A 27314-nucleotide genomic window follows, 5' to 3' on the forward strand; every position below is an offset into this window, starting at 1 on the left:
ATGCCAACCTCGCCTTTTTTAAACCTATTTAATGAAATAAAGTCAAAAATTGGATATTTGGATGCAACTCCGTATAAAAATGAATATAGAGATATAATAGATTCTTACCGAACATTATCCGAAATTAATACTATAAAAGATTTATTGGAAACGCTGCTGGATCGCGATGCGTTTTGGGAAAAAAATATTGACGTTTTAGAGAACGTAGTTAAAAGAATGAGTCATTCTAATCAAAACAGGGGAGAGGGCCTCCTTGGTGCCATCTCTACCTATAAAAAACTCGAGATAAATAATGCCCCTAGCCATTGTGACATTTGCAAAGTTCCAGTTAATTGGGATAGACTATTGCAAGTTCAACATCTATCCCTCGCAGAACCTTCCGCCCCTGAAGCTGAAACTGAGGATTTAGATGAGGAACAAGGTTTGAAAGTTAAGGGGAACATAACATTATACCTTCTAAATATAAAAGGGAAAATATTAAAAAATAAATGATCTCTTATTACAGAATAATTAACATTTAATTAAGTCTTAAAAACGGGGACTACTGCGCCGCCATTGCTTTGGTGGCGTTTGCCCCTACGTGATTGGTTGAATTCTCACAGGCTGAGAGCCCACTCAATCACGCGCGTGAGAAGTTCGTTTAGCAGACGCCACTAAACCAATGACGCATGGCGCAGTATTCCTCGTTTTCAAGCCTAATTAAATGCTAATTATCATATTGTAATAAGAGATCTAGTTTATTAGGGAGAAGGTATAAAATCGCCACATTTATAATCTAGCTTTATCTCCAGTCCAAAAGACGTAGGTCCGGAGTTAATCCCCGCCTCTAAATTACAACCAGCATGCATCTCATTGATTCTTGAAAACTCACGTCAGCGCGACGCGAATGACGAAAATTACAGTCATATTTTCCGTCTGAGGAGAGGCGAAATAGTCGGCCTCCTTTTACGTCCCCCCTTGTATTTTGAAAGGGGGACTGGGACTATGGCGCGCGAATACTTAGGCATCTTTTACCTTCTCCCTAATAAACCAGATATCACTTCTTGATTTAGCAAAAGGCCGCTCGTTTAAGGTATAATGTTACGTTACCTTACCTTTGACTTTAATATAAGTTCTTAACGCATTACCTTACATTTTCGTACATATATAGAGTTTAATCTAATAGTCTTATATTTGAGTGAAAGACTAGCGAATGATTGGAGGAAATTAGCTACGTGTTTACGTCTGGAACGTGGTCTAATTGAAACAATTGCTTCGGATGAAAAATCAACAAGCGCTATGGTTGAAAGAATGCTTCAAACATGGAGGAAACAAAATGGAAATATGGCGACGAAAGAAGTTCTCATCACAAAATTAAATACTCGTCACGTATTAAGACGAGATTTAGTCGAAGCGATTGTAAAGGGAAAACACAAATGAAATAAAATGACGAAAATATTACTTAAAAAGATTCAAATTTATATATAAATTTTATATAAGCCCGTTACACGCCATAATATTTATAAACTATGTACAAATCAAAAGATGAAAATCAATCAATCAATCGGTGATTTACTATTTTTGACCATAATAAAAATTCATCAAATTTTCTTGTTTGTTTTTTCAGTTATTTTCACGTTCAACAATGAAGAGTTTGTTTTATATTATATCAGTGAGCATTTAAAACAAAATTTAGACTAAATTCCAGAGTAGGCCTACTAAGTTACTAACTAGTTTCTTCAATGTGTAATGCTATTTAATTTTAGGGAGACTCCATTTAAAGGGATGTACAATCCGTTATGTATGGGCGTGTCTATAAGACTCAAGAACTATATTTTTTAGTAGTAGTGTTACTATTTCCTGAAGTAGTGATTAGGCTGTCGTCTGCTTGAACGTCTGTTTCTACGGTAGATGCCCCATTGAGTTGAGAAAATTACCACTAGAGTGGCCTTTGCGTTAAGCCGCCTATTGGGGGAACGGGGGACAACTTTTAAAGCAATGGGACGGACGGACAGGCACCAAGTTTATCAAACGATGGTGTCGCCATCTCGAAAACGAACTTTAAATTTCCGCGTTTTACATGTATCCTTGAAATTAGTCAAATTTCCCGCCATTTCTGTTAGTTCCCTTTTTTGCACCGGGATGGCGCCACAAGCGCGTGATAGAGTTCATTTTGGTCTACATCCTTGCGGATGAAAGGCCACTCTAGTGGTAATTTTCTCAACTCAATGAGATGCCCATTCCCAATGCACTGATAATGCTACGAACTTCACGCATGCTCAGTAGAGCTATATTTGATGGAAGATAAGTTTGATATAGGCCCCGCCCATACATAACGGATTGTACATCCCTTTAAGATAAAACTTACCTCTCATTTTTTTCCGTTAAGATATTTATATTCTACCCGTTTTTTAACGTAAATACTAAATACGCGAGACTATAAATATTACCACGTAATCGCAATAATTTTGGCAAAAATAGACTTATTTACAAGTACAAATTTCATTCGTGAGTTTAAACTGTTAAATAGTTCTTTATGAGAGTATTTACGCGTAGTATACTCTCCATCACACCGTCTGATGAAAGAAGGGGTGGGAAACGTACCTTTATCGAGTTAAATCAGTCCGCATCAATGGTATGAGTGTCCATTCTCTCCGTTTTTGTGATAAGAGAGTAACTAATAGGTTTCCTGGAATTGGTAATGATTGTTGGGGTGCCTTCTAAAGAAGTTTCCACCGATCCCAGCAACAAATGCAATTGGTCTCGACACATTCCTAATGCTCTTTGATACTTTTCAACTTGTATCTGCGCGATTCTCAAATCGTCCTCGCTGGTTTTTAACTTTTGGTTACATTTTTCAAGTTCCACACTCAATTTTTGAGCATTTTGTTCACTAATTGACGCGGCTTCGTGCATTTCATCTGAAATATAAAAGTTGGTACCGAAAATAGACTAAAAAAAAAAATATTTATAACTGACCTAATTCTTCTTGCATTTCTCTCATCTTTTCCTCGGTATCAGCGCGCGCTTTTTCACTGCGTTTTAATTGTTGCAGGAGTTTCTCAACGTCCAATAACGCGCCTTTGTAGACGACTAACTGCTCGTTAGTGTCAACAGAATCATTGTTGTTTTCAATAACCGGTGTTTCCGCAATTTCCATTTCCGTCACAGTCTCAGTGTTAAGGGGACAAACCAAACTTGGCATCTTAAATACCGGCAAGTACTTCTTATTACCAGCGGCCAATTCCTCAATGGTCTTTTTCTTCACCACACTTTCATCATCTTTATTGTCTTGCTGTTGCTCGGTCAACAACTTATCAGTCATCTTTCGATAATGAAGCATTTCCTTCTTGACAAGTTTTTGAAGAAGTTTACGTACCTTCGAAAGAAAAAAAGGAACCGGCAAATTGCGGGCGGGTCGTTGATGAAAGTGACAATTACTTACTTGGGATCTTGAGAGATTAAGTCCAATAACGTATAGTATCTCCTCTAAATCTTTTTCAGCAATGTATCCACAATGATTTTGATCAAAGTAAACGAAGGACAATAAGAGATCGGGTTTAGCAGTGAATGTTTGAAGTTTTTTATCCTTTTTCTTCTTTTTGTCTTTGGAATCTTTGGCTGTACGTTGTTGTTCCTCATCTTCTTCCTGCAGTTCATCTTCGGCGGATTGTTCTTCGTCTTTCTCACTATATTCTTCACCTTCCTTTTTCTTATCATCTTTATCTTTGCGATCATCTTTCTTATCGAGTTTCTTCTTGTCCTGCGATAATAAGGATATTAGTCCCTTCCCAAAGGGCAGCCAAAGAAGACTGAATGTGTTACCGAACCTTGTCATCTTCTTTGAGATCTGGGGCATCTGCCAAAGCGCAGTAAATGGAAAATCCAAAGTCTCTCATCAACATTTCGTTGAACAACTCGGCAAAAAGCGACACTTCGAATGAATGTTCTTTATTGTCCTCTTGACGATAATCCAAGAGAACTGATAGGGACATGATGGTACAGTCAAATTTTCCTCCTTTCGCTACGGGCGACGGATGAACTAAAACCGCGGGAACTTCAGGAAGTTGGAATCGTTTCTCAAAAGCGACTCGTTCTTTCTCCTCCTTAAGTTTCTTCTCTTCCTCTTCCTTCTTCTTTTTTTCATCATCGGCAATGTCACTTTCAAGTTTCTCGGCCTCCGCTAACTCTTCTTTCTCAGTCTTAGGTGCCGGAATCTCTTTCTGTTCCTCCTTTTCACTCTCCGCTTTAAGAACTTTGGATAATCTAGCTATCAACTGGGATTTTAAGCCTTTCATGTTGAGTCCCCTGGCTTCTAACTCGCCCCTTAGATCGCTAACCTAATAAATTTCGCAATGTTACAGCGAATTACGGTTAAACCTAGTTAGGGTTAATATACCTTCATAGTTTTTGGATCTAACTCCGAATAATGCGTCGGTTCTTGTTTGGTCGCTTCATCCGGAACAGTTTCCTCATCTTCCTATTGACATAGAATAAAAACGATGAAAAAATGCGACATTAAGTGATAATTAGAATCAAAGTTATAATATGATTATCAAACTGATATTAATTAATGAAGGTTTAAACCAAAAAAAAAAAAAAATTAAATTAAAAGCCTAAAATGTGTAATTGTAAAATAAGAGAGAGAAAAAAATGCTATTGATAAATCTCTTCGTAGTATGTATGAGCTGAAAGAAATGGATGTCCACTTGGGCTAGCTACCAAGCCATGCCATATATGGATGACGGTTTGTTTCTCCGTTTTTACAACCAGGCCCCTGTCGAATCTTTTCAGAAAGTAAAAAAGTCTCATTAAAGGAACGCGTCCTTACAAGCAATGATTTATAAACGTATTAAAAGTGACTGAATCTTTTGATTAAAGTGTTAGATTTAGATCTTTGAACCGTTAACACCGTCAACTCAAAACTCATCATTTCCTTAATTCATTTACCACAAATGACATCTGTTTAAAAATTTGATTTAAAAACTTTAGTCACTCTAAACGTTACTATACAGTTTTATAATAGTTTAGGGGATTACGCTTCGTAATTATTAAATACTGATTAAACAGATATCAATTGCACTTCGTGTGTGCAATACCAATAACATTTTTATCGTTATTGCAAATTATGTTCATTACAAACGTGATTATTCAACTAGGAATGCGTTTCATCCATCGAAATTTGGTTCCTAATTGCATACCAATTAGCCTTATTCCTGATCAGCGCCACCTACCCATAGCGGCGACTTTGAGAACTACTGTAAGCGGCAAGCCAATCACATGTCGCTAAAATCTGGTGACGTCACTGACTGGCACTCTCGGGCCTTACCAAAAATGACGTCACCAGATTTTAGCGACATCTGATTGGCTTGCCGCTTACAGTAGTTCTCAAAGTCGCCGCTATGGGTAGATGGCGCTGATCAGGAATAAGGCTAATTCAAACCTAGATCATTATTCAACTACTAAAGTATCTCTTTGAAACTTTTAAGGGGCGTATTGCAATTTTATTACGAGTTACTTCTCTTCAACCAATGAAGTTAACTCTTTGAAACTCTGAGGGGCATATTGCAATTTTATCGCAATTCAACTACGAGTTACTTACTTGAAATCAGTCAGTCACCAAATGAACCAGGTTTACGTGTTTGTAACGTCACAATTTCACAAAGAAAATGAAGGAAGCGAAGAGGATTTGCTTTTGTACAACTCTTATATCAGAAAGAATTACGTTTCGATAACTTTATAGATATAGGATCATTGCTTGTAATATTAAAATAAACGCGCGAGATTCTGGCTAAAAACTATATATCTGACGATAGATAATCCACCAAAAACTGTGCCTGAGAGAAAAATTTGGTTTTCTGAAAATAGCTGCGAGACAAAAAACTTTTCAGAGAGAGAGAGAGGGGGGGGGGGTTAAAATAAAAGTGTGTGTCTATATTGCTTATCGGAAATGGATTTCAGTGCCTGGCTTTCGTTGGTTTCCTCCATTTCCTCCCGGAGTTTTTGTTGAAGCTGTTTTTTGTAGCCAGCCGCGAGTTGATCCCACTCTAAGGCAGTGGGAACGCAGCTCCAAGAAAAATCAGCTGGTAAGAAAATGACGACAGTTTCGACTCGTTTGGGCACCACTCTGCCTTTGTGAGTCGATTCTCCGCGACGATAGTGGATTTCGGAGAATCGATACCTATAATGGAGGAAGGGAAAAAGGAAAGACGAGAGGAAAGAGACAGAGCAACCACAGCTGTACTAAAAAAAACCAACCTTCTACAAAAATAAAAATATATCTCGAACGCTGACTCTCTGAAAATAATTCATTTAGTCATAACAACTCTCCCTCCCTTGTCTTAAACCATTAGAAAGATCAAATTTTTTAACAAAAGAGACCGTTTCATTCAAATTAAATTAATTTAAATTTAGTTTAAGTTGATTTCACGTGTTTAACTTTCATTTTTCGTTTTGCGCTTTTTAGACCTGAAAAACGATTGTTCCAACCCTTCCCGGCTGGGTGCCTTCTTCCCCCCCCCCTTTGCGTGACTAAATTAATTTTATTCATAATCGGGATACTCGATATTTAAAAGTAGAAAAACCGCAAAGTAAAAATAAGCCGAGGTTACCTTATAATAAATTTAATAACGCTAATCCTAGTCACTGGAGATTAGTGGTCGCACAAAATGTTAATCTTGCCGGGGAAATCTTGTTTAAAAGAAACTACTAAGGATCACCTTATAATAAATTTAATAACGTTAATTCTAGTCACTTGAGATTAGTGGTCGCGCAAAATGTTTATCTTGCCGGGGAAATCTTGTTTAAAAGAAACTGCTAAGGGTCACCTTATAATAAATTTAATAATGCTAATTGTAGTCACTAGAGATTAGAGGTCGCGCAAACAGTTACTCTTGCCGGGGAAATCTTGTTTAAAAGAAACTACTAAGGGTCACCTTATAATAAATTTAATAACGTTAATTCTAGTCACTTGAGATTAGTGGTCGCGCAAAATGTTTATCTTGCCGGGGAAATCTTGTTTAAAAGAAACTGCTAAGGCTCACCTTATAATAAATTTAATAATGCTAATTGTAGTCACTAGAGATTAGAGGTCGCGCAAAAAGTTAGTCTGGCCGGGGCCATCTTGTTTTAAGAAAATGCTAGATCTCCCTTCAAACGCGACTTTAAACAATTAATATTATTATTATTATTAGAGATAAAGGCATTTTTAAACTAGTACAAATATTACGCTAGTCTAAATCCCAAAAGCAAAGACCACATGCAATAAGAAAAAAATCAACTTACCAATGAGTTGTTCTACTCAAATCTATGCCTGTCAAAGCTTTGCACGTTCTGACAGCAGTTTTGATCAAGACAGATGGATCAGTATCAGGATTTGGACCATCCAAAGAAGGGGACCACGGACCTCCGATAGCCACAGTTTCATTTTTGCCCTTTAAGCCGACTAGAAAACTGATGAGCCGGGTTGGATGAACAAAATTTTCTTTGTACTCGTCTCCATCTTCAGCCAGAGCGCAAGCTCTTTGAAATATTTCCTCCAAAGGTGGTGTGCTAAGTAACATAACTTTGGCGCTGAAGAGGTAATCAGCGTCAGGAGGTTCTAAGACAGCGTCATTAGGAACTACCGGTTCTACATCTTTGGACATAATATGAAAGGTGCAAGGATGATCCAGGCCAAATGGTCTATGGGCTGGGAACGCGTCTTGCCATAAAAAATTTGCGCAAAAGAAATCTGAAGGGATGTAGAGATTGTTGTATCTTTTACGTAGTTCAACAATATTTCCGTCTCGCCTTGGAAAAAGTAAAACACTTAACGTAACTTAAAATGTCTCAAAAAGTAACGTTATTAAAACTTTAACTTACAAATCAAGGGATATTTTAGGTATTTGAACATTGTATCTTGGAACAACTCTTAATCTACGCCTGGGAGGACTTCTACTGGGTCTTTTAGGCGATCTTGGACGTTTAATAGGTGTAGGCGAGTATCTTTCATACTCTCTTTCCCTATAACGTTCTCGTCTTTCTTCACGACGAACTTCTCTTTCCCGGCGACTTATAGATGGAGGTGGAGTGTGTCTACGTGTTGGTACAGTCATTCTCTGGCCTACAAATTTTGAATTTAAATTAATGCATTTGACCTATAAATAAATGATTATGATTCATTAATACTTACATAAAGAGTTCCCAAACTGAGAAACTGAGCTTGAAGCGATGATGGGCATGCCTGAAGTAACCACAGAACCTACAGTTGATACTGATGGAGATATAGCCATACTACAAGCCACAGATATGCCTGGACGGTTGCTACTTGAAGGATTTAGCTATTGGACAAATAATTAGCGAATAACGTTAAGATTTTGAGAAATAATTTGATATAAACAAAAGTGGATGAGGGGAAAAGTATGAAAATGGCCAAAAGTCGCGAGTCATCAGAGTTTCGCCGTAGTTGACCGTTTTATTGGCGTAGCTATACTGGGCCTGTTCACTCCCTTAAAGTAGGTCTTGTGTTCATTCGCGGTTTCGCGGTTACCGTCGTCTGCTATTGTGTATGCTAGAACTTCCTCGATTTGTGTTTGTAGTCAGGACAGAGTAGCTGGTAATGTTTTAAAAGGTATTTGAAGGTATAATATGGATTTAAGTAAGGTTATCGAAGCAATAGAAGAGCGCATAAAACTATATACGTTTAAAACAAATCTCGGTAGCTTAGCTATAGCGCGAGCAGCTTGCGTCGTGATGCGCGTGATCGAGTGGGCTATGGTTAAACCAAGGAGCATAAATGTCTGAACTACTTTCAATCGCGAGTTTGCAAGTCCATCAGCCACTAGTAAACTAAATAGTTATTGGCGAAACTTTGATGTCCGCGTTTTTTAACACAGGCTCTATGGCCATTGTCATACTTTCCCTCTCATCCACATTTGATATAAATAATATTTTACTTGATTTGGAAGTACTTGGATTCGAGTTGCATTCCATTTAAAAGGCATATTAGGATTATAAGTGGCTTCAACCAAGACCCTTTCGCAAACCTTTGGCATACTACCCTTAATGGCACTGTTAACCATAATAAAAGTTTACTTATCTCCGTTTTGAATAAGTACTTATCTTTTTTAATCTTACCTGGTTTGAAAGAAGACATCCTCATCGACAAATCCAAAATTATCGTGTAGTTTCGTTACAGTACCGGTAAAAACTCTCTGTTGAGGCTTTTGAGCTTGTTGTTGTTGATTCGCTGTTGCCACAGCTTGATGCACCGCTTGATGGGTGGCTTGATGATGAGCAGTTTGAAACTGAGGAGCTGGTTGACCCATCAATCTGGGAGCTGGGTAACTCACAGTAGCTACTTGGGTTGTCGCTAAAGTGGTGGGTAACGCTATGCCCGGTTGGGATACATGTAACATGGGTCCCTTTATAGAATGAAAGTATTTATAAACCCTAAAAACATTTAAGGTGGAATTCATAAACGTGCATCGGACGCAACGCAATTTAGTACAGGCAAAGGCAGGGCGTCGTGCGCAAAAGACAGGACTTTGCGCACGACGCCCTGCCTTCGCCTGTACTAAATTGCGTTGCGTCCCACGTGCGTTTATGAATTCCACCTTTAAGGAACAACTCGTCACTTACAGCTCCAACTGGTGCGGTAGTAGGTGCCATAGACACTGCTAATGCAAGGCCAGGTTGAGACATAACGGGTGGCAAGGCGTTTTTTTGTGGTCCAAAGGACATGGCAGTCTCTTGCCTCAAAACTTGAAGCCCTAAGGCTGCTAGACCCGGTCCAAAAGATCCTCCAGTTTGCTGGTTGGCTTGTTGAGTTTGCGCTGCTACAACAGCAGCTGCAGCATTGTGAGATGCTTGAGCGGTTAAAAGTGTGGCTCCCAGAGATTGTGGACCACCTACTGATGCGGCTTGAGCTAATGCTACACCTTAATTTACCTCATTAGATTAATTACTTAACCCTGACCTAAATTTCATAAAAATTTATAACTACCTCTAGCCCATGGAGGGTTTTTGGATGTGGTATATTGCGGAATTTTGCCTACATATATAAGTTAATTAGCTTATTTGGGATTAGTTTAAACTCACTTAATTACCTTTAGGCTCGTCAAACATATGCAAAGTGTTCATTTTCAATATTTTACGCACTTGCAATCGCGAGTTTCGAACTTTAGCCAGCCTGGGGCCCTGGGCTTCAAACTGTTAAAGGCCGATGATATGAAACTAACAAAAATAAAGACTTCCTATTTAATATCAACAAATTAACTTACCTTTATCTATTTTCCTCGTTGGATATTGCCTTTGATTTTGGCGATAATTTCATTAAATCCGAAGAAAAAATACTCAGCACCAGTCAGCACGCACAGTCCGAGTTCAAGTCAATGGCCACCATTGGCATTGAACCAGTCTGTCTCTTTGTAACTTCGTGAAAACTAGCCTCCAAAGAAAATAGTAGGTAAACTGAACTGAACCAATATAGTGAAAAGTTTAGCAGACGATTTTACTGATAAATAATAAAAAGGCTTAGGGTATTTTAGTTTTACCTTAATGCGTGTAGATGTCGCTACTAATATAACATGCTTCGTGACTTTCACACCATCCAGTCTGCCAGTCCAGGGTTGGAAATAAGGCAGGTTTACAAGTCCAAAACCAGTTTATTAATTGCTCGGAGCAGTTTATTTATTCCAAAAGTTGGGGTCAGTGGTCCCAGGGACCACTTTATTAATTATGGTTTTTGGAAAAAATAGACGGTGGGACCAGTTTATAAATGAGGGATTCCTTATTAGAATTTTTCTAGCTCAACACATTTTCTACAAATTCTACTCATAGGTAGTTAGTACTCCTTGGCTACAACTTCCCTACAAAAGTTTTGTAGTCTATTGACTATTGATCTTGTCTAGCGTCTATACTCTAGAATGAGTCTCTTGTAGTCGACAGTCTAGACTAGAGACGAGTCGGGTCGACTTTCTTTTCGACCCGACCCGGCCCGAGTCCAACTTTAAAATTATAAACTTAACCCGACCCGACCGAAAAAAAAAATTTAAAATAAAGACCCAAATTGGAAATTAATTTGGCCCGACCCGACCCGAATCGGGTTCGGGTCGGGTCGAAAAAGCCCGATTAAATCGGGGGCCAGACTCGTCTCTAGTCTAGACCATAGCCGCTGCCTACGCTATATCAAGGCCCGAGTACGGCACCCAATTTCCATTGAAAAATTGACAATTTAAGTCGCCGTTTTTTCCCACCAGGAGCGCTTGTAGCTGGACCTGTGTGACGTCATATTATTTGAAATACTTATTTTCCCGCGCTAGAAAAGGCGAGTAAAGGGACGAGACGGGCGAGTAGCTACTAGCTCCCAGCGAAACTGGGCAACGGCGGGCTAAAGGGAGAACGGATTGGGATTGGGTACGTGCGTGTACGCGGCAGCGGTTTCGGCCGCTTTCGGCGTCGATTGGGAATGGGAGTTTGGGACATTCTAGAAAAATATTTAAGGCCATTGTTACACAATCATGCTCGCGACACTTATGGTCTTCTTACAATCAGAAAAACACTAATTTATTTATTCACTATCTCGAAAGATTTTAAGTGTGAATAAATAATTAAATGGTAATTGCAACAAGTTTACTTCTTAAATGAAAAACTTTCAACAGGCTTGTTTCGTATCATGAACAATGACATAACAATGAATAGTTTCAATTACCGTTTTTGATAAAAATAATAAATATCATTATTATAAATCTTTCTAATAATAATGAAAATATATTATAAATATTAGAATATTTACGCATTATTAATAGCATTGAAACGCTGGAAAATAGTAATTTTTTATTAAAAAATTTGGCCCATCATATTTATGCACGCTCCCTCCAATTTCAAATAAATGGAAGATCCCTTAAAATGGGACTGCTACGAGCGCCGTCTGCGAAAAAAAAAAAGAGCAAAAAACAAGGCGTCGCGTTCCTTAAAAGTCCCCCCTAGCCAGAAGAGCGTACTCGGGCCTTGATATAGCGTAGGCAGCGCCATAGCCAGTGTACTAGTTGTCAGTAGTCTTATTAGGCAGTAGTGCATGGTCACATTACAGGATTTTGATCTGGCTTACTGATAGCGAGAGAAGATATTGCCACCGAATTTATGTAAAATACAATAACGAATAAGGATAGTTCAGAAAAGGATTAAGAACTTCAAATATCATTAGACATGTTGATTGATATTTAGTGGCAACTAGTTGAAAAATTGTGATAAGAAATAAAAGTTAACTGTTATGGATTGTTATATGCTACTTTTTCCTACAGTAAAAAATTCAAAATCAATTAGAATTTTCAGTGTCTTTACGTGCTTTTTATTCTCACCATTTTAGAAATTTAATTTATGGTGGGACCGGTAAAATAATAATTAATGCGAGGGTCACTGGTCCCAAGGACCAGTTTAATAATTCCAACATGAGAGGTCGCTGGTCCCGAGGACCACTTACAAAATTCACCTTATTTCCAACCCTGGTCTGCCACTCACCCTCATCACCATGATCATCCAGCCAGGCTGGGAAATAAGGATATTTTTTAAACTAGTCCTTTGGACCAGTGACCCCCTAGTGTCTGAAATCATTTACTGGTCTCCGGCCTGGTCCCAGCCTTTGCTCTCCAATAGATTTGCAATTAATAAACTGGTCCCGAGGACCAGTAACCCCCACTTCTTGAATTAAAAAACTAGTCCAAGCAATTAATAAACTGGTTTTGGACCAGAGGAAGTGTGCTATTTCCCAGCCTGCATCCAGCATCCAGTCCCCATCCCTATCCAATGCTTAGATCTCCGCTTAGATGCTTCCTTCAGAGAGTGTTTCAACAACTATTTGAGTTTTACTACTTTCGTGACTTGTTCTGTTCGCTTTCAAGTTGCTCAAAGAGTCATATTGGCATAATCAGAGCCACCTCTGGCATAATCCATGCATTCAAATTTATTTAATATACTTTTTAACGTATTATATTTAGATTTTGAATATGATTTTAAAAATTTAAATACACAAATAAAATGTACAATAAAGTTTACAATAAAAAACTATACAATTATTTTCTTTTATCAAATGTCGTTCATGCGTACTCCTTTGGTTATTTAAACAAAAACCAATTGTACTTTTAGACAATACTCAACTGTATAGATTCGATTTTCAATAATATAATGATTTAATGACAATTAGCCTGTAATGATATTTACGAGTCATTATCATAAACGATCGCTTCCTTTCCATTATTATAACTTACTTATTGGATAATCGTTTTTATGCAAATTAAGTGAAATATTAAACCATTGAAGGACATGTCAAATTTAATCGGTGATCTTCTGAAAACCTCGGCAAATATTTTTCGTTGGAACAGCGGAGCAGTTGGTTTAGAAATTACGGTAGAAGTTTGAGTGTTTAACCCATTATAAATCGTCAATTTGTTTCGGTTTTTTCCCCGCAAATTTTTCGCGTCTTAAAATATTTTAAAATAATCACTTAACTTGTTATTATTTATTTAATTAAAGTTATTTAAAACTGAAGAGAAATAAATCAAATACGAATTAAACATCATGACGTAAGTGAATTTAATTAATTAATTATTTAATTATACTTAAGCGTTTGAAGTTAATTCACTAAAGGCTTTTTAAAAATATGTTAAACATTAATTGATAGGAACGTATTATATAATTCAATCAGTAATATTAAGAAATTTAATGAAGACGAAACATTATTAACTTGAGAATTGATTTGATTACGACCAATTAAGTATTTAGAAGCTTCAGTTGGAAATGAAACAAGTAGGGATATAACTAAAAGGATTTCCAGGTATCGCTTATAAAACAGAAGTTCCGAGGTTTCAAAGTGAAGGTGTCAAGGTCGGACAGGCCGCGATGTATTAACCAATCAATAAGTTTAATTACTCGGACCCGAATTGTTGTAACCCCAAGAATTTAGTATCGTTTGAAAGGGTTAAAATAACGCTATAACATACTAAAATAATTTATCTTTATCTCTAACAAAACCAAAGTTACGCGTCAGTTTCCAAAGAAGAAGCGTCAATAACAAGTTTAAAGAGAAGTTTCGTCGTGTTTCATTAAAGGGCTAGTCACACGCCAACCCTTTAAAACCTCCCCATTGCGCTTAAAGGCCGACTTCCATCGAAAAGAGTTCTAGCGAACTGAAAACCGAGCATCGACAGTTCGAGACTAACAATGGAGCGACCGTGCCGATTTTCGAATCCCCGTAGGGGTAAAAGATGGAAGGGTTCTCGCTAACTGAAAGCCGTGCAATGTGGTTCTAGCGAACTTAAGATACACAATAGACAATTTTCTTCTGGGGAAAGCAAAAATTCGAGAGGAAATAAATTTAAAAGGATTTCTGTTGTTCATCTTCAGTTCGTTAGAACCACATTGCGCGGCTTTCAGTTAGCTAGAACCGTTCCAATTTTTGACCAAGCGGGGCTTCGAAAATCGGCACGGTCGCTTCATTGTTAGTCTAGATGCTCGGTTTTCAGTTCGCTAGAACCCTTTTCGCTGGAAGTCGGCCTTTAAAGAGAAGTTTCGTCGTGTTTCATTAAAGGGCTAGTCACACGCCAACCCTTTAAAACCTCCCATTGCGCTTAAATCCGTCTCTATAGTAAAACTGGGGTAGCAAAGCTCCTAATCCATACATAAACATCTATATTTAGCTCATGCTTATCGAACAGCTGGATCGATATCGACCCGGCCGTAAAGTCGGCTTCCCCGCGTTACTCGCTCCATCTTTAGCCCCTTTAAACCAAAATTTCACGGAACTTAACCTCCCATTAAACTCTAACACTTAACATAAAGTGCATGGAAGATAGTTACTAAATGTGTTTTTTCTCACATTCCAATGATTATCAGAATAATTAATAAAGTAGAGGTTGGGCTATCCCGCAGTGCATTATGGGTCCACTATAGGTGAATCACACTATACCCTTTTAACCAATAAGGGAGCTGGAATAGTGAAACGTCACGAATCATTGCGGAACTAAGTCCGAGCAGGAGCAACCAAGCTTTACAATAGAGACTAACGTAGGTCTATGAGGAAAGAATTTCCGCTTTACGAGGCAACCAAAGTCAGAGCGTTCATTTTTTCCCTTATGTCAATCGATGGTTGAATGTGTAACAGAGAAGGCATTTACAACGGAGCGCGGCGGATAAAGGATAGCTTAGTATTTTAATTTTTAAGAATTAAAACCTTGAAAGAAACGTCAAAAAGGTAACGTTTTCAAATTATCTATCAATTTCCGCGGTTATTACTAGTCACAAATTGAGTTCATTTTCCGTAATTCACGCTGTTTCTTTGTCTGGTGATTCTATCTCTCTCTCTCTCTCAACCATTGCCGCCGTGCCGGTAACCGACCATACTTTCTACAGGGCATTCCCCTAAACCCAACATCACGTCACGCTAGCATTGCTAACCCTTTTGTTAAAAAGCCGGTTTTGTCGATTTCATACCTTTTAGCAACTTACCTGCTTGCCCCCCGTTAAAGTCTAGCCAGGGAAGCCTTTCGCCAAATTTCTCTCCGAACCTTTTTTTCAAGTACAAGGTAGACCAGTACAGTACGTGTTTAGGTATAAAAAAAGAAGTGAATGCCATCAGGTATTCACGTCACGAATTATAAGTGTCACCAAATGACTCATTGTATGTCAAACGGTTGATTTTAAATCTTCTAATTTAAATTACGTGTCATTGTGATTAAATTTGAGATGGTTAGTAGTGACAGTCGGTTTGATTTATTTTTAACGTATTTTGTGATGCGTTAACATTTTTTATATAATATATAGATATTGTTTATTGCAATTATGCAAATTTTTATATTTCATTTTTTGGGTCCGTCTAGTTTTATATTGGAAATTTGCTTTGATCTACAAAATAATATTGATTTTCTATAATGAAGAGTGTATAGATTTTTTTAACTTGATAACAGAAACTCGGTCTATACTCTATAGTATTTGAGTTTCTTGGAAAAAATTCATATTTTGCTAAATAATTTATTTGTTGCCTTTCAAGAGCTCTGATGAAATACTTCAGTTCAAATTTCACTTTTTTTTTCAAACTAAAAGTACAAATATATAAAATATCTAAAATATCTATAGTATTACTAACTTAATTTTATTTTGATATTTCCAAATAATTCGAAACCTCTCTAAATATTTCTATTTTTTTTAAGCTACTTTAATTTCAAAATAAGATTAGCGGTTTAATTTTCTATTATGTTAACTTGAATACTTCATAAAAATGATAATACAAGGAACCTTTAAATCAAAGCGTTGATAAAAAATCCCATAAACCCCTTTACAAGCCTACGTGAAAAATCACGTAACCACGAATTGATTAGATTAAAAACACTTTAAAGTGTCAACTAGAAGTTATTTTATCTTTACTTTTTCACTACTGTTTTTTAAGAAAAAAAAATGTTACGAAATGATTCAATTTTAATAAACTAATTTAGATATACAGTTCGCGGGAACTACGCGGTGGTAATTAGTCCAGTTTTGTTATATTTTGACCGATTTGGACTATTTGCAGTTCAAAATGGACCATTACCTGCAATACGTCGGAGGAACTGTAGGAGCAGCTGTAATTACAGGGGCAGCAATATCTACAGCCATGTATCTAGCTTGTAAAGCGCAACCCATCACACCTTTAGTGGATTTAGACAATCAAACCGACGAGCAACCGGTAAGTTATAATTAAAATTAAATGCGCGGTTAATTAAAAATTTAGTACGATATTCGAATAGAACGCGTATTGGGCTACAAAATGAGACCAACTACGCCAAAATCGGTCAATAATTAAGCGAGTTACGATATGATTAATAAAAATAAGTCGCAAAATATTTCATTGTTATCAGAAGGGGATAATAGAGGAAGGATGACACTCTGTATCCTCTTAATGCTTTAGTTATGTAACGTCATTCTTCCCAGGCTCCCCCTTTTAGTTTGCTTTCCCGCTCATCAAACTACAAATGGGCATCGCACCGTAAGGTGAATTCAATAGTTGTTTGGCACTAAATCCCCAGCAATCATCCCACAAACTTCGTCTTGACGTGGGACAAAATGCACAAGCGCGTCTTGCCAAATATTTAAACGCTAATAGAGTAATGATGATGGAACTATTTATCGCGTATGTGATTCGGTTTAGTAACCTTTCTCTAAGTGTTCCAATGTTGGGAAGAGTGACGTTACACTCACCCCGCTTTGTGGTACACTTCTCTCGAAGAGAAGTATTATATACTTCTGTTGTTATTCATAACCCGAGTCTCAATTTGTATAATAGCTCTTAATGTACACTTATACTCCACTTATCTACCCCTTTAACGTTGCAACTACCGCCTAACGTTATCTTTAAAATAAATCAAACCAAATCAATAGCAAATCGAAACAAAAAAATTTAATAAAAATCAATGTATAATTTTTCCGTTAAAAATATTTAAATTTAATTATAGTAAAGTTATTTCTTGACCAATATTGACGTAGTTGGTCTCATTTTGTAGCTCTCATAGCCCTCTACACTTATGACCTACAAAACCCCAAAATGTTGATAAGAAAACCCCCAAAAATAAAGTTTCAAGATTGTAAGGTCGCGTAAAAAATTATGATAATTAAATTTTCCAGGGTCCCGACAAAGCCAGAATTTCGAGATTATGTGACTCAAACAAATACATAAAGCGCCTTTACGATGATGTACAAACTTTATACGATATCATGTACAGCGGAATGAAAATTTCAAGTAAGATTAATTACCAAATTCATCCCAAAAACTGTTGATTTCTTTAATTAACAATAGCGTAATTTACTTTAGGTGATGGGCCGTGTTTAGGTTCAAGGCAGACATTAGATTCTCCTTACGAATGGATTAGTTACAGTCAAGTTAGTCAACTATAATTACTTCTAAAAGTATATTTAACCTCATTTTATAAATTATTTGAAAAAAAAAAAAAAAAAAAGGTTTTGGAAAGATGCAGGCGATTTGGGGCTGGTTTATTACAATGTAATTTAACCCCGAGTCCTACAACCTTCGTTGGTATTTTTGCTAAAAATTCAGTAGAGGTTTGTACTCAATTTTTAAATTATACAAATTAGGCTTTAATGGTTATTTTTCCTAATTAATTTTTGTCGATTAGTGGGTTCTAACGGAAAATGCCTGCTATCATTATTCTATGGTAATTGTACCATTGTACGACACATTAGGTCCCGAAGCTTGTTCTTTCATTATTCAACAAGGTATAATAGTGTTATAAAAATGCGGAAGTACTTGGGGTTAAAGTGAAGTACTTCTTTTAGCTTCTATTTCGTTGGTTATCTGCGACGAAGAAGTAAAAGTCGAGTCCATGTTGAAGCAGACATCGGAAACTCCATCCCTCAAAACCATAGTTTATATTCAAGACATATCTCCAGAAACTGTAGCTTTAGCCGAAGAAAAAGGCGTGGCTTTGCTTTCCTTCCAAGAAGTTGAAGTACGTAAAATAATAACTTACGTTTTAAAGGCCGACTTCCATCGAAAAGGGTTCTAGCAAACTGAAAACCGAGCATCGAGACTAACAATGGAGCGACCGTGCCGATTTTCGAAGCCCTGCTGGGTCAAAAGTTGGAAGGGTTCTCGCTGACTGAAAGCCGTGCAATGTGGTGGTTCTAGCGAACTGAAGATACACAATAGAGAATTTCCTTCACGGGGAAAGCAAAAATTCGAGAGGAAATAAACTGAAAAGGATTTCTATTGTTCATCTTCAATTCGCTAGAACCACATTGCACGGCTTTCAGTTAGCGAGAACCCTTCCATCTTTTACCCCAGCGGTGGCTTCATTGTTAGTCTCGATGCTCGGTTTTCAGTTCGCTAGAACCCTTTTCGATGGAAGTCGGCCTTTAAGTAAACTATCCTCAAAGATAACCTAAATATTAAACATTGACTTTCAGGAACTAGGCAGAACGAAACCCCATAAAGCTGTGGTAAGTTTCAAGGAACGATCGAAGCAATTGTTCATTTGACAAAAATGACGTATATTTCACAGCCCCCTAAACCTAGCGACTTGGCCACAGTATGCTACACAAGCGGCACCACGGGAAATCCTAAAGGTGTCATGCTAACCCACGATAGTATCTTAACATGCGTTTCAGCTGTAATGTACCAATTTGGTGAATTTGCTCCGCGACATGGCGATACCATGTTGTCTTTTCTACCTTTGGCACACATGTTAGAACGGTGTTGCGAAGTAAGCTATAATGTTCCTCGCGCCCTAATTACCGCAGTTCTGGTGTATAAACTAAATCCTTAAATTATAACAATTAATAGACTGCGGTGTACATGACTGGAGGCCAGATTGGTTTCTACGGCGGTGACATTCGTTACTTAATGGACGATATGATAGCGTTACGACCAACAATTACTCCGTGCGTTCCTCGAATCCTTAATAAAATCCACGACAAAGTGCATTCCAGCGTTAGCGGTAGCCGACTTAAAACCTGGCTGCTCAATACCGCCCTTAAGAACAAGCAAGCGGAACTTGATAGGCAAGTATATACTTGTCCCAACCAATCTTACCCTAATTAAAGCTACGTGTAACTAACCATTATACTTAACCCGCGCTAAAACAAAAGGCATGTCGTGTCTAATAACGGTATTTGGGATCGAATTGTCTTCAAGAGAGTGAGAGACAGCTTAGGGGGACGAGTCAGACTAATGGTTGTTGGGTCTGCACCAATCTCCAGTAACGTCCTCACTTTTGCGAGATGCGCTCTCGGTTGCATGGTACTTGTCTAATTCACCAACAATGAATGATTCGCGGATAATGCTAAACAATTGTAATCTCACCACTAACAGATTGTGGAAGGTTATGGTCAGACTGAATGCGTAGCTCCATGTACTCTAACCATTCCAGGCGACAATTCAACGGGCCATGTAGGACCACCCATACCCTGTTGCCAGATTAAACTAGCTGATGTCCCAGAAATGGAATACTACGCGTCAAACAGTCAAGGAGAGGTACGGTTTACGGTCAACTTATCTTAACAATATAACTCTAAACAATCACCCCACGTTTAATTTTTAGATTTGCGTCAAGGGACCCAACGTATTCCAAGGGTATTTCAAGGACCCTGAAAAAACGGCTGAAACAATCGACTCAGAGGGTTGGTTACATACGGGTGATATTGGAATGTGGCTACCCGTAAGTTATAGAATTAATTAATGGGATTAACCCTCGGATTAACTTAATAACATAATTTAAATAACTTATAACTTTTCATCAGAGTGGTTGTCTTAAAGTTATGGATAGAAAGAAACATATATTCAAATTGTCTCAGGGAGAATACATAGCGCCCGAAAAGATTGAAAATATCTATCAACGAAGTGTTTTTGTTTCTCATATTTTTGTCTACGGAGAGAGCTTAAAAGTAATTAAGTCTAATTAATTTTAATACGGTTATAACTTAAGTCGACTAATTTGATCAACTTTATAACAGTCTTGCTTGGTTGCCATTGTGGCCCCTGATAAAGAAGTCCTGACCAATTGGTGTAATGAAAATGAAGTTAGAGGCAGTTGGGTACAAATTTGTGACAATAAGGTAACGTATCTCTAGGGTATACATTGTGAATATAAAATAAACCCATGGTTCAATGCTCTCAGGAAGTTAAAAAAGCTGTCATCAACGACATGGTAGCCGAGGGGAAAAAATCGGGACTTAAATCGTTCGAACAGGTAACGTTGGTTATAACGCTAAGCCTAACTGGTCTATAACGCTAAGCCTAACTGGTCTATAACGCTAAGCCTAACTGGTCTATAACGCTAAGCCTAACTGGTCTATAACGCTAAGCCTAACTGGTCTATAACGCTAAGCCTAACTGGTCTATAACGCTAAGCCTAACTGGTCTATAACGCTAAGCCTAACTGGTCTATAACGCTAAGCCTAACTGGTCTATAACGCTAAGCCTAACTGGTCTATAACGCTAAGCCTAACTGGTCTATAACGCTAAGCCTAACTGGTCTATAACGCTAAGCCTAACTGGTCTATAACGCTAAGCCTAACTGGTCTATAACGCTAAGCCTAACTGGTCTATAACGCTAAGCCTAACTGGTCTAAAATGATATTTATATTAAAGGTAAAGGATATTTACTTGTACGATGGCTTATTCACGATTGAAAATGGGCTGCTTACACCGACATTGAAAACTAAGCGTCCAGAATGCCGTAAATATTTCATGCCTCAAATTGAAGCCATGTATAGCTCACTTGATTGAACATAATTTTACGTTCAAGTCACATAGGTCTAAATAATTTTAATTTTTAAAAAGAACTTTTAAACCCTTCCTAAAATAATTAATAGGTCAAAATAATTTATGTGATAATTAATTTAAATAATAACGTGGTCGGATTTTTGCTTAACATCTTGTTATATATAATTTAAATTGTTTTAATTCAAGCTAGTACGAACCAAATTCACAATTACCAAATTGCGTAAATTTTAGATGAACTAAGTTCCTAAGTCACTTAAAACAAGTTTGTTTGTTTTTTTTTCGTTTATTTGTTCACTTAATAATTATAATTAGTTTCTATTAATATATAACTCGCGATTAAAATATATATTAAATAAAAACTAAACTGAACTGAACTGATCCTATCTTGAAGTTTTCCAATTCAAAATCTAAGCCTCTAGATAACAATTCTTAATATATATATATATTTAAATAAATTGTGATAAAACATAACGATTACACAAGCAAACCAATTAACCCGCTTCCAAAAGCAAATTAAATTAAATTAATTAGATAATTAAATTAAGCATTCCCATTTAAAAAACGTGATACCCTTCTAGGTCTAAATTTTCGGTATATGAAAATTAGTATAACTATATAGGTAAAAATGCTTGCTAACAGATTACAATTAGCTAAACTAAATTAAACCTAAACTAATGATAAATACCAATTCGTAAATGTAATTGGTTTTTATTGCGCTTTCATGAAATGGAACGCTGTTTTACAATGAGGTAATAAATGTACAGTAGGTAGATATCAATGGCAGTGTTCCATCAAACAATTTAGACCTAGAACTAAACCACACTTTAAATGGTAATTCTTAATTAATGATTGAAATATAAAAATATATAATTGTTTATATCGCGTGGTTTTAATAACAGAATACGCTGTTTATTTGTATCATAGGTATAGACTTAAGCCTCGGCCAATATGGTTTCGAAAACTTAATCAGGGATTAATTATACCTTGATTAAACAATAAATATAATAAATAAAGTTTTAAAACTCACATTAAGGTAGCTCCTTAATCATTTCTGTTCGTAATTAACGCCTTCCACAAATAAATAAAACGTCGTAATTTTTCGCAACGATCACTCACTGAAATAATTAATCCACGTTGCGCCACTTCGGCGGCCATTTTGAATAATAGGTCATCGTGAACGGGGTTAGGCACGTGATCGAAGGAAAGCGCGGGAACAGATTCTAGAACATAAGCGGTTAGTCCCAAAAAACCGCGAAAATATCAAAAGATTTAAATTTAAAAATTAGTCTCACACTATCAGAAAATTAAACAGTATTCTTACAATATATTAAAATGGGTTTGAAATTATCCAGATTTTAAAAGAAGAAACTCAATACCATAAATGAATAAATAATACCTTAACCCCTAAAAAAACCACAAATAACTATAACTTAATGAAGGATTCTCAAAGCACTTTTGAAATGTATTTTGTAGAGAAATAATATAGGACTCCACGATGATTTTACTCTGAAAATACATACATATATATATATGACTAACCAACTAATAAAATAATAATAATAAAAGGTTCTGACTTAAGTTGTTGTTGTTTATAATTTAAAGTATAATTAATTTTTGGCCTAAATATTTTAATAGAATTTAGATATAGAAATGTATTGTACATAAATGTACAAACTGAAATAATTTAAATGAATAAACCTCAATGTTTGATTAAAACATAGGAGTATATATGCTTTAAAAAACTGTATAAAAATAATACTTATTAGGCCTAAAGACTTGTATCTGTTTATTTAATTAATTAAATAATTAAAAGTTTGTGGAAATTATGAAAAAAAAAAAAAAAAATACTAGTTTTTTTTCCATGTATACTCAAATAACTGAAAAATAAATTACAATTTTTGTATTTGAAATTAATTGGGGATTGAATTCAAATTACCTATGTATACCGGTATATTTGCTTATGGATTTTCTTATAACGCTTATTTTTTTTTTACAAAATGCTGTACATTAGTTTATTGTTTAAACTATCTTACAACACGTGTTCAGTTTTCTCTAAAAATGTCAACATGGGCTCACATGTACTGACGTATTTGTTTATTTATTTTATTTATTTTATTTAACAGTCACAACAAATTAATTAATATTTAACTTGTCTTTCGCGCGATAAAACTTAAATGTACAAATATCGCGCGTCCCAGAATTATTAGACAACTATCTAATTCGAAACATTTCTATAGACAAGGGTACAGTTTTTTGTGGGAGTTTCGTGACCTAAGAACAGACTGTAAAAAAATTGTATAATTAATTTTAAATTTTAAAAGAATTAATTGAAATATCACTGTTTTATCGGTTTTCTTTTTATTTTTTATTTTATTTTAAAATGGCACTGAGAACCTGATTCGGAAATTATTTTGAGCGTGTTGGTACAAAGGAAAGATAGGTTTTATTTTTAAAAAAAATTTAATTAATTAAAAACAAATTAAAATTAATTAATTAGATCACCTGAGTTCCAGCAAGTTTGCACCATAAAATATGAACGAATTTTTTATTTTTTTTATTATTGCTTATTGCAGTTCCTTTAATGCACCCCCTTCACATTTGGCACAATAATTATTGCACATTCATAAAATAATTAAACTGCAAAAATTTTGATTATCAATTTCGTATCATGCCAAACTTAATTAATTAAAATTATCTTTTTGATTTTTTTTTTCTTTTAATTCATTCGGAGCTTGAGTATTATCGAAGCTAAAATAATAAGTATAATTAATTAGTTAAAACAAAAGTAGTTTAAAATTAGGCACCACCTTAAATTCCTTTGTACCAAACAGTATTTTAAGATGTCATTAAAAATAATTAAAAATTAAAAAAAAAAATGGTTTCATGTAAAAAAAAAAAAAAAAAAAAAAAAAAAAAAAAAAAAGATTGACAGCTGGATGAGAACTTCTCTGCTCCGACATAAATAAAATGAACAAAAACTTGGCAACATTTTTAGCACTCGAAATGCATGATGAAAAGACGTTCTAAAATTGAGAAACTAACGAGGGACAATTTGGTTCAATATCAATTCAATTCAATTCAGAGGTAAAATTTATATAGTAGCGCAGCTTTTTACCGGCCGTTTTAAAAAGCAATAACCTTGAGGTATTGTTGAAATTTCTAAGAAAAAATCACTAGTAGCATAGAGAGTAAACCTAATAAACACTGGAGTGGAAATTCCATGACATATTCCTCAATGTAAAAAGGTGGCTTTTTAACTTGGGTAGAACAGATAAGTCTAATTTTGGTGGGGGTATTTGAGGGGGAAATGAGACCAGGGGGGGGGCGAATTCGAGGTCCGGTACCGGATGAAAAAATAAACTTAACAAATGATAGTGGTCACATTGTCTCTTTTCTATACACAACTTGAATGCCGACAAAGATTCTTGATGAGTTGAACGTTGGTAATATTTAGGAAAGGGGGAAATTCCAAACCCCAGTTTTCAGTTTGTTTTTTTTTTCTGATGAATTTCTGGGACATTTATTTTATTTTAATTCTAGGTATTGTCCTGTTAAAACGTTGTCAAATTTAATTTCCCCCTTCCCAACAACGACTACGTAACGGTTAACATGGGAGGGGCGGCGCTAGTGGAAGAGTCCGTCGATGGCGGCGTGGGCATTTGGGGTAAGTTCGAATCCAACTCGCAATTGTTATTATCGCGCAAATTGATTCCGGTATGAGACTGCGATAAATGATGGACACTGAGTGGATGGCTGACGTGTAAAGGACTACCACCGGAAGTACGTAATAGGGTCGAAGGCGCCGTCGAGGTCGCCGTCGCCGCTAAAGACGCCGATAAATTGAGGTGATGGTTACGAAGGTGCGCGGCGGACATGGGACTATGGAGATTGTGCAATTGTTGGTACTGGTGGCGTAAAATCGCGCCCGAGTCCGATAAAATCGGCTTTTGGTCAACGATATCACTAGGAACTGTGGGGGGACTGGAAAGACTGAGTTCGGAGGAGGTATGGACCAGTTCCCCGTCACTACCACCACCGATACTGTTACTATTATCGTCATCGTCCAAGGTACTTTTCGAATCGGGAGTTGGCGCCTCCGCACTCTCCACGCTTCCTAAATTCTCTTCTTGAGAGTGGTCGCCAACTTCGATATACCGTATACACTTCTTTTTTCTCCTACAACAAAAATTAAAACATCGCGAAATCACATTAGAATCAACAATGATAATCCAAGCTTCGTCTATGAAGGGATGGATGTCCACACTAAGTTTGTGCGTGGCTCCCTTTACAATATATAGAGGTGTAGCCCCTATGTCACATCTAACCAACAGTGCCTTAACTATACTAACTATTACCATGAACCTCAACTAGTGTTGATGTAAAGTAGAACCCGGGTACCACCGCGTAGGTAAACTCCTTTAACACGTGTGGAGATGAAGGGATGTATGTCCGCACTAAGTCTGTGGGTGGCTCCCTTTACAATACATAGAGGTGTGCCCCTAGGCCACATCTTATCTAACCGACAACGCCTTAACTATACTAACTATTACCGTTAACCTCAACAAGTTTTCATGTAACGTAGAACCCGGGTAACATCGCGTAGGACAACTGCTTTAACACGTATTGAGAGAACAATACACGCAAACTCTACTAAGAGGGGTTGTTTGTTCCCGGGCTCCATGCACAGCCCGGGATCGAACCCGGGACCCTCTTGCTACGGTACCCCAACCTCATCTCAACCAATCTCTGTTATCTTACCTACGACCAAAATAATATAACATATTGATACTCGACTTACCTACAAGGCTTGCACCAACTGCTCTGCTTGTCTAGACCATATCTCGCTCGACATTTCTTCGGATTGTTGCCGTCTATAATTTAAACATATTAAAAATTTAATAAACGCCGTAAAATCAATCTAATTCCGTACATATATAGATAGGGTAAGGATTATTTAATTTTGAAAAAAAAAAAAAAGTTAAGCCACAAGCAAAAGATACTTAAAATTATATCATAAAAATAATAAATTTAATTAATTAATAATAAATTAAGAAGAAGGAAAAGAAACTAGATCGTTGCAGGAAGGGGCAAATCAGACAAACAACTTGTATTATCAATTCTTTAAATTTGTTCCGATCCGATTTGAATAAGAAAATAAATAAATATATATAAATGCATAAAATAAATTGTTCTATATTTTTGGTAACACCAACTACTAAAAACTACGGTAACTTTTCTAAATACTACTTAAATAAAACAATCCCAATGCAAAATATAATAATAATAATAAATATAATAATTTTAAAAGTAAAAATAAATAAAAAATTTATAAAAAGTTAAAAAAAGTGGTGATGTCTTTCATTGATAAATAAATAATTCGTTATAATTAGTTACTACATTTTTGTTGGTGTGACAATTATTCTACTTACACGGCACGGTCTGAACTACCCCTTGCTGCATGTTCGATTAAAATAAATAAAAGAGAGCAACAACATGCCAATTTTAAATTATGTCGAAAGAGAAGAAGTGTTTTTCTTTAATAGTTTAATCATATTATAGATTTTTTTTTTGGTTCAGAATTAAGCGAAAAGAAATAAAAACATGGTAATATCTAACTTGTGCCTGTTAAATATTTGCGAGTTATAATGTTCGGTTACGTTTTTGAAATTGTAAAACAATTAAAAAGGTACTACTAACCTCCATCGTGCGTTTTGTCTTTTTTCCGTTTCTTCTTTTTACAACTTTGGGCGTAATTGTCCCTCGCGCTCCAACCAGGATAGAGTTGCATATGCAATTGCCTCTCTTTCCTGGCCATTTCGTAATATTTGGCTTGTTCTTCCCTGGATAGACTGTGCCACTGCAATTGAAAAATATAATACCGATACTGTTGTATTAAACCAGTTAATTCTAGAGGGCCGGTAGGCCCTTCTAGATAAGAACCCACACCCTCCCGTAATGTTAAAGAAATAATTCACAGATTTTAGGCTTAGCGTCCCATAGAAAAAGCATGGGATTTTTGGTGGTCCACTCCATCGAATAACTCAGAAACTACTGCGAAGTTAAGGTTCGGAACACTTTTGAATTATTA

The 27314-nt window shown here is 36.3% G+C and overlaps 4 protein-coding genes across 9 annotated transcripts in view; 2 read left to right on the top strand and 2 right to left on the bottom strand.

Annotated features, from left to right (window-relative positions):
* Positions 1-1589, top strand: LOC149651720 (uncharacterized). The gene is made up of 2 exons (XM_089848761.1): positions 1-421; positions 1151-1589. Exons 1-2 carry the CDS (start codon positions 1-3, stop codon positions 1417-1419), a joined length of 690 nt encoding a protein of 229 aa, XP_089704887.1. The 3' UTR covers positions 1420-1589.
* On the bottom strand, positions 1438-22938 carry LOC149651721 (cell division cycle and apoptosis regulator protein 1-like). Of its 3 annotated transcripts, none has more exons than XM_089848749.1 (16): positions 22254-22938; positions 10242-10403; positions 10068-10170; positions 9965-10012; positions 9601-9899; positions 9097-9383; positions 8916-9030; positions 8153-8300; positions 7843-8083; positions 7264-7770; positions 5944-6160; positions 4379-4459; positions 3810-4319; positions 3425-3742; positions 2959-3358; positions 1438-2900 (listed from the first exon to the last, which is right to left on the bottom strand). In XM_089848749.1, exons 3-16 carry the CDS (start codon positions 10099-10101, stop codon positions 2599-2601), a joined length of 3507 nt encoding a protein of 1168 aa, XP_089704875.1. In that variant the 5' UTR covers positions 10102-10170; positions 10242-10403; positions 22254-22938; the 3' UTR covers positions 1438-2598. The 3 variants fall into 3 exon arrangements, with proteins under 3 accessions (XP_089704875.1, XP_089704876.1, XP_089704874.1); XM_089848750.1 differs by lacking the exon at positions 22254-22938 and adding an exon at positions 10515-11067 and having other exon boundaries at positions 8931-9030; XM_089848748.1 differs by lacking the exon at positions 22254-22938 and adding an exon at positions 10515-11055.
* Positions 14824-24102, top strand: LOC149651722 (long-chain-fatty-acid--CoA ligase 1). Of its 2 annotated transcripts, none has more exons than XM_089848756.1 (17): positions 14824-15208; positions 16523-16675; positions 17611-17725; positions 17798-17865; positions 17944-18045; positions 18120-18219; positions 18280-18452; positions 18910-18942; positions 19005-19205; positions 19286-19503; positions 19591-19741; positions 19814-19975; positions 20043-20159; positions 20242-20385; positions 20455-20556; positions 20619-20690; positions 21092-24102. In XM_089848756.1, the coding sequence occupies exons 2-17, from the start codon at positions 16529-16531 to the stop codon at positions 21227-21229; spliced, it is 2043 nt and encodes a 680-aa protein (XP_089704882.1). In that variant the 5' UTR covers positions 14824-15208; positions 16523-16528; the 3' UTR covers positions 21230-24102. The 2 variants fall into 2 exon arrangements, with proteins under 2 accessions (XP_089704882.1, XP_089704881.1); XM_089848755.1 differs by lacking the exon at positions 14824-15208 and adding an exon at positions 15360-15702.
* Positions 23299-27314, bottom strand: part of pan (transcription factor pangolin) — a 135125-nt gene continuing 131109 nt past the window's right edge. For all 3 annotated transcript variants that reach the window (XM_089848753.1, XM_089848752.1, XM_089848751.1), the window contains 3 exons: positions 26924-27083; positions 26025-26097; positions 23299-25402 (listed from right to left, as the gene is read on the bottom strand). In XM_089848753.1, coding sequence (XP_089704879.1) covers positions 24820-25402; positions 26025-26097; positions 26924-27083 — 816 coding nt within the window. In that variant the 3' untranslated portion in view covers positions 23299-24819. The remainder of the gene's footprint in view (positions 25403-26024; positions 26098-26923; positions 27084-27314) is intronic.

This window comes from Phalangium opilio, unplaced genomic scaffold, assembly GCF_054372755.1.
Source record: "Phalangium opilio isolate 3A_F unplaced genomic scaffold, DU_Popi_V2 ptg000082l_1, whole genome shotgun sequence".
Classification (NCBI taxonomy): domain Eukaryota; kingdom Metazoa; phylum Arthropoda; class Arachnida; order Opiliones; family Phalangiidae; genus Phalangium; species Phalangium opilio.

Excerpts from the sequence above, each read along its gene's own strand:
- LOC149651722 (XM_089848755.1), top strand. Across the intron at positions 18,943-19,004 it reads CGAAACCCCATAAAGCTGTG|CCCCCTAAACCTAGCGACTT; the intron begins GTAAGTTTCAAG and ends TATATTTCACAG. Across the intron at positions 19,976-20,042 it reads CGTCAAACAGTCAAGGAGAG|ATTTGCGTCAAGGGACCCAA; the intron begins GTACGGTTTACG and ends TTTAATTTTTAG.
- LOC149651720 (XM_089848761.1), top strand. The coding sequence starts at position 1 with ATGCCAACCTCGCCTTTTTTAAACCTATTTAATGAAATAAAGTCAAAA. Across the intron at positions 422-1,150 it reads GGATTTAGATGAGGAACAAG|AGTTTAATCTAATAGTCTTA; the intron begins GTTTGAAAGTTA and ends GTACATATATAG.
- LOC149651721 (XM_089848749.1), bottom strand. The coding sequence starts at position 10,101 with ATGAACACTTTGCATATGTTTGACGAGCCTAAAG. Across the intron at positions 9,031-9,096 it reads GATGTCTTCTTTCAAACCAG|TGCCATTAAGGGTAGTATGC; the intron begins GTAAGATTAAAA and ends TATGGTTAACAG. Across the intron at positions 6,161-7,263 it reads TTGAGTAGAACAACTCATTG|GTATCGATTCTCCGAAATCC; the intron begins GTAAGTTGATTT and ends CCTCCATTATAG.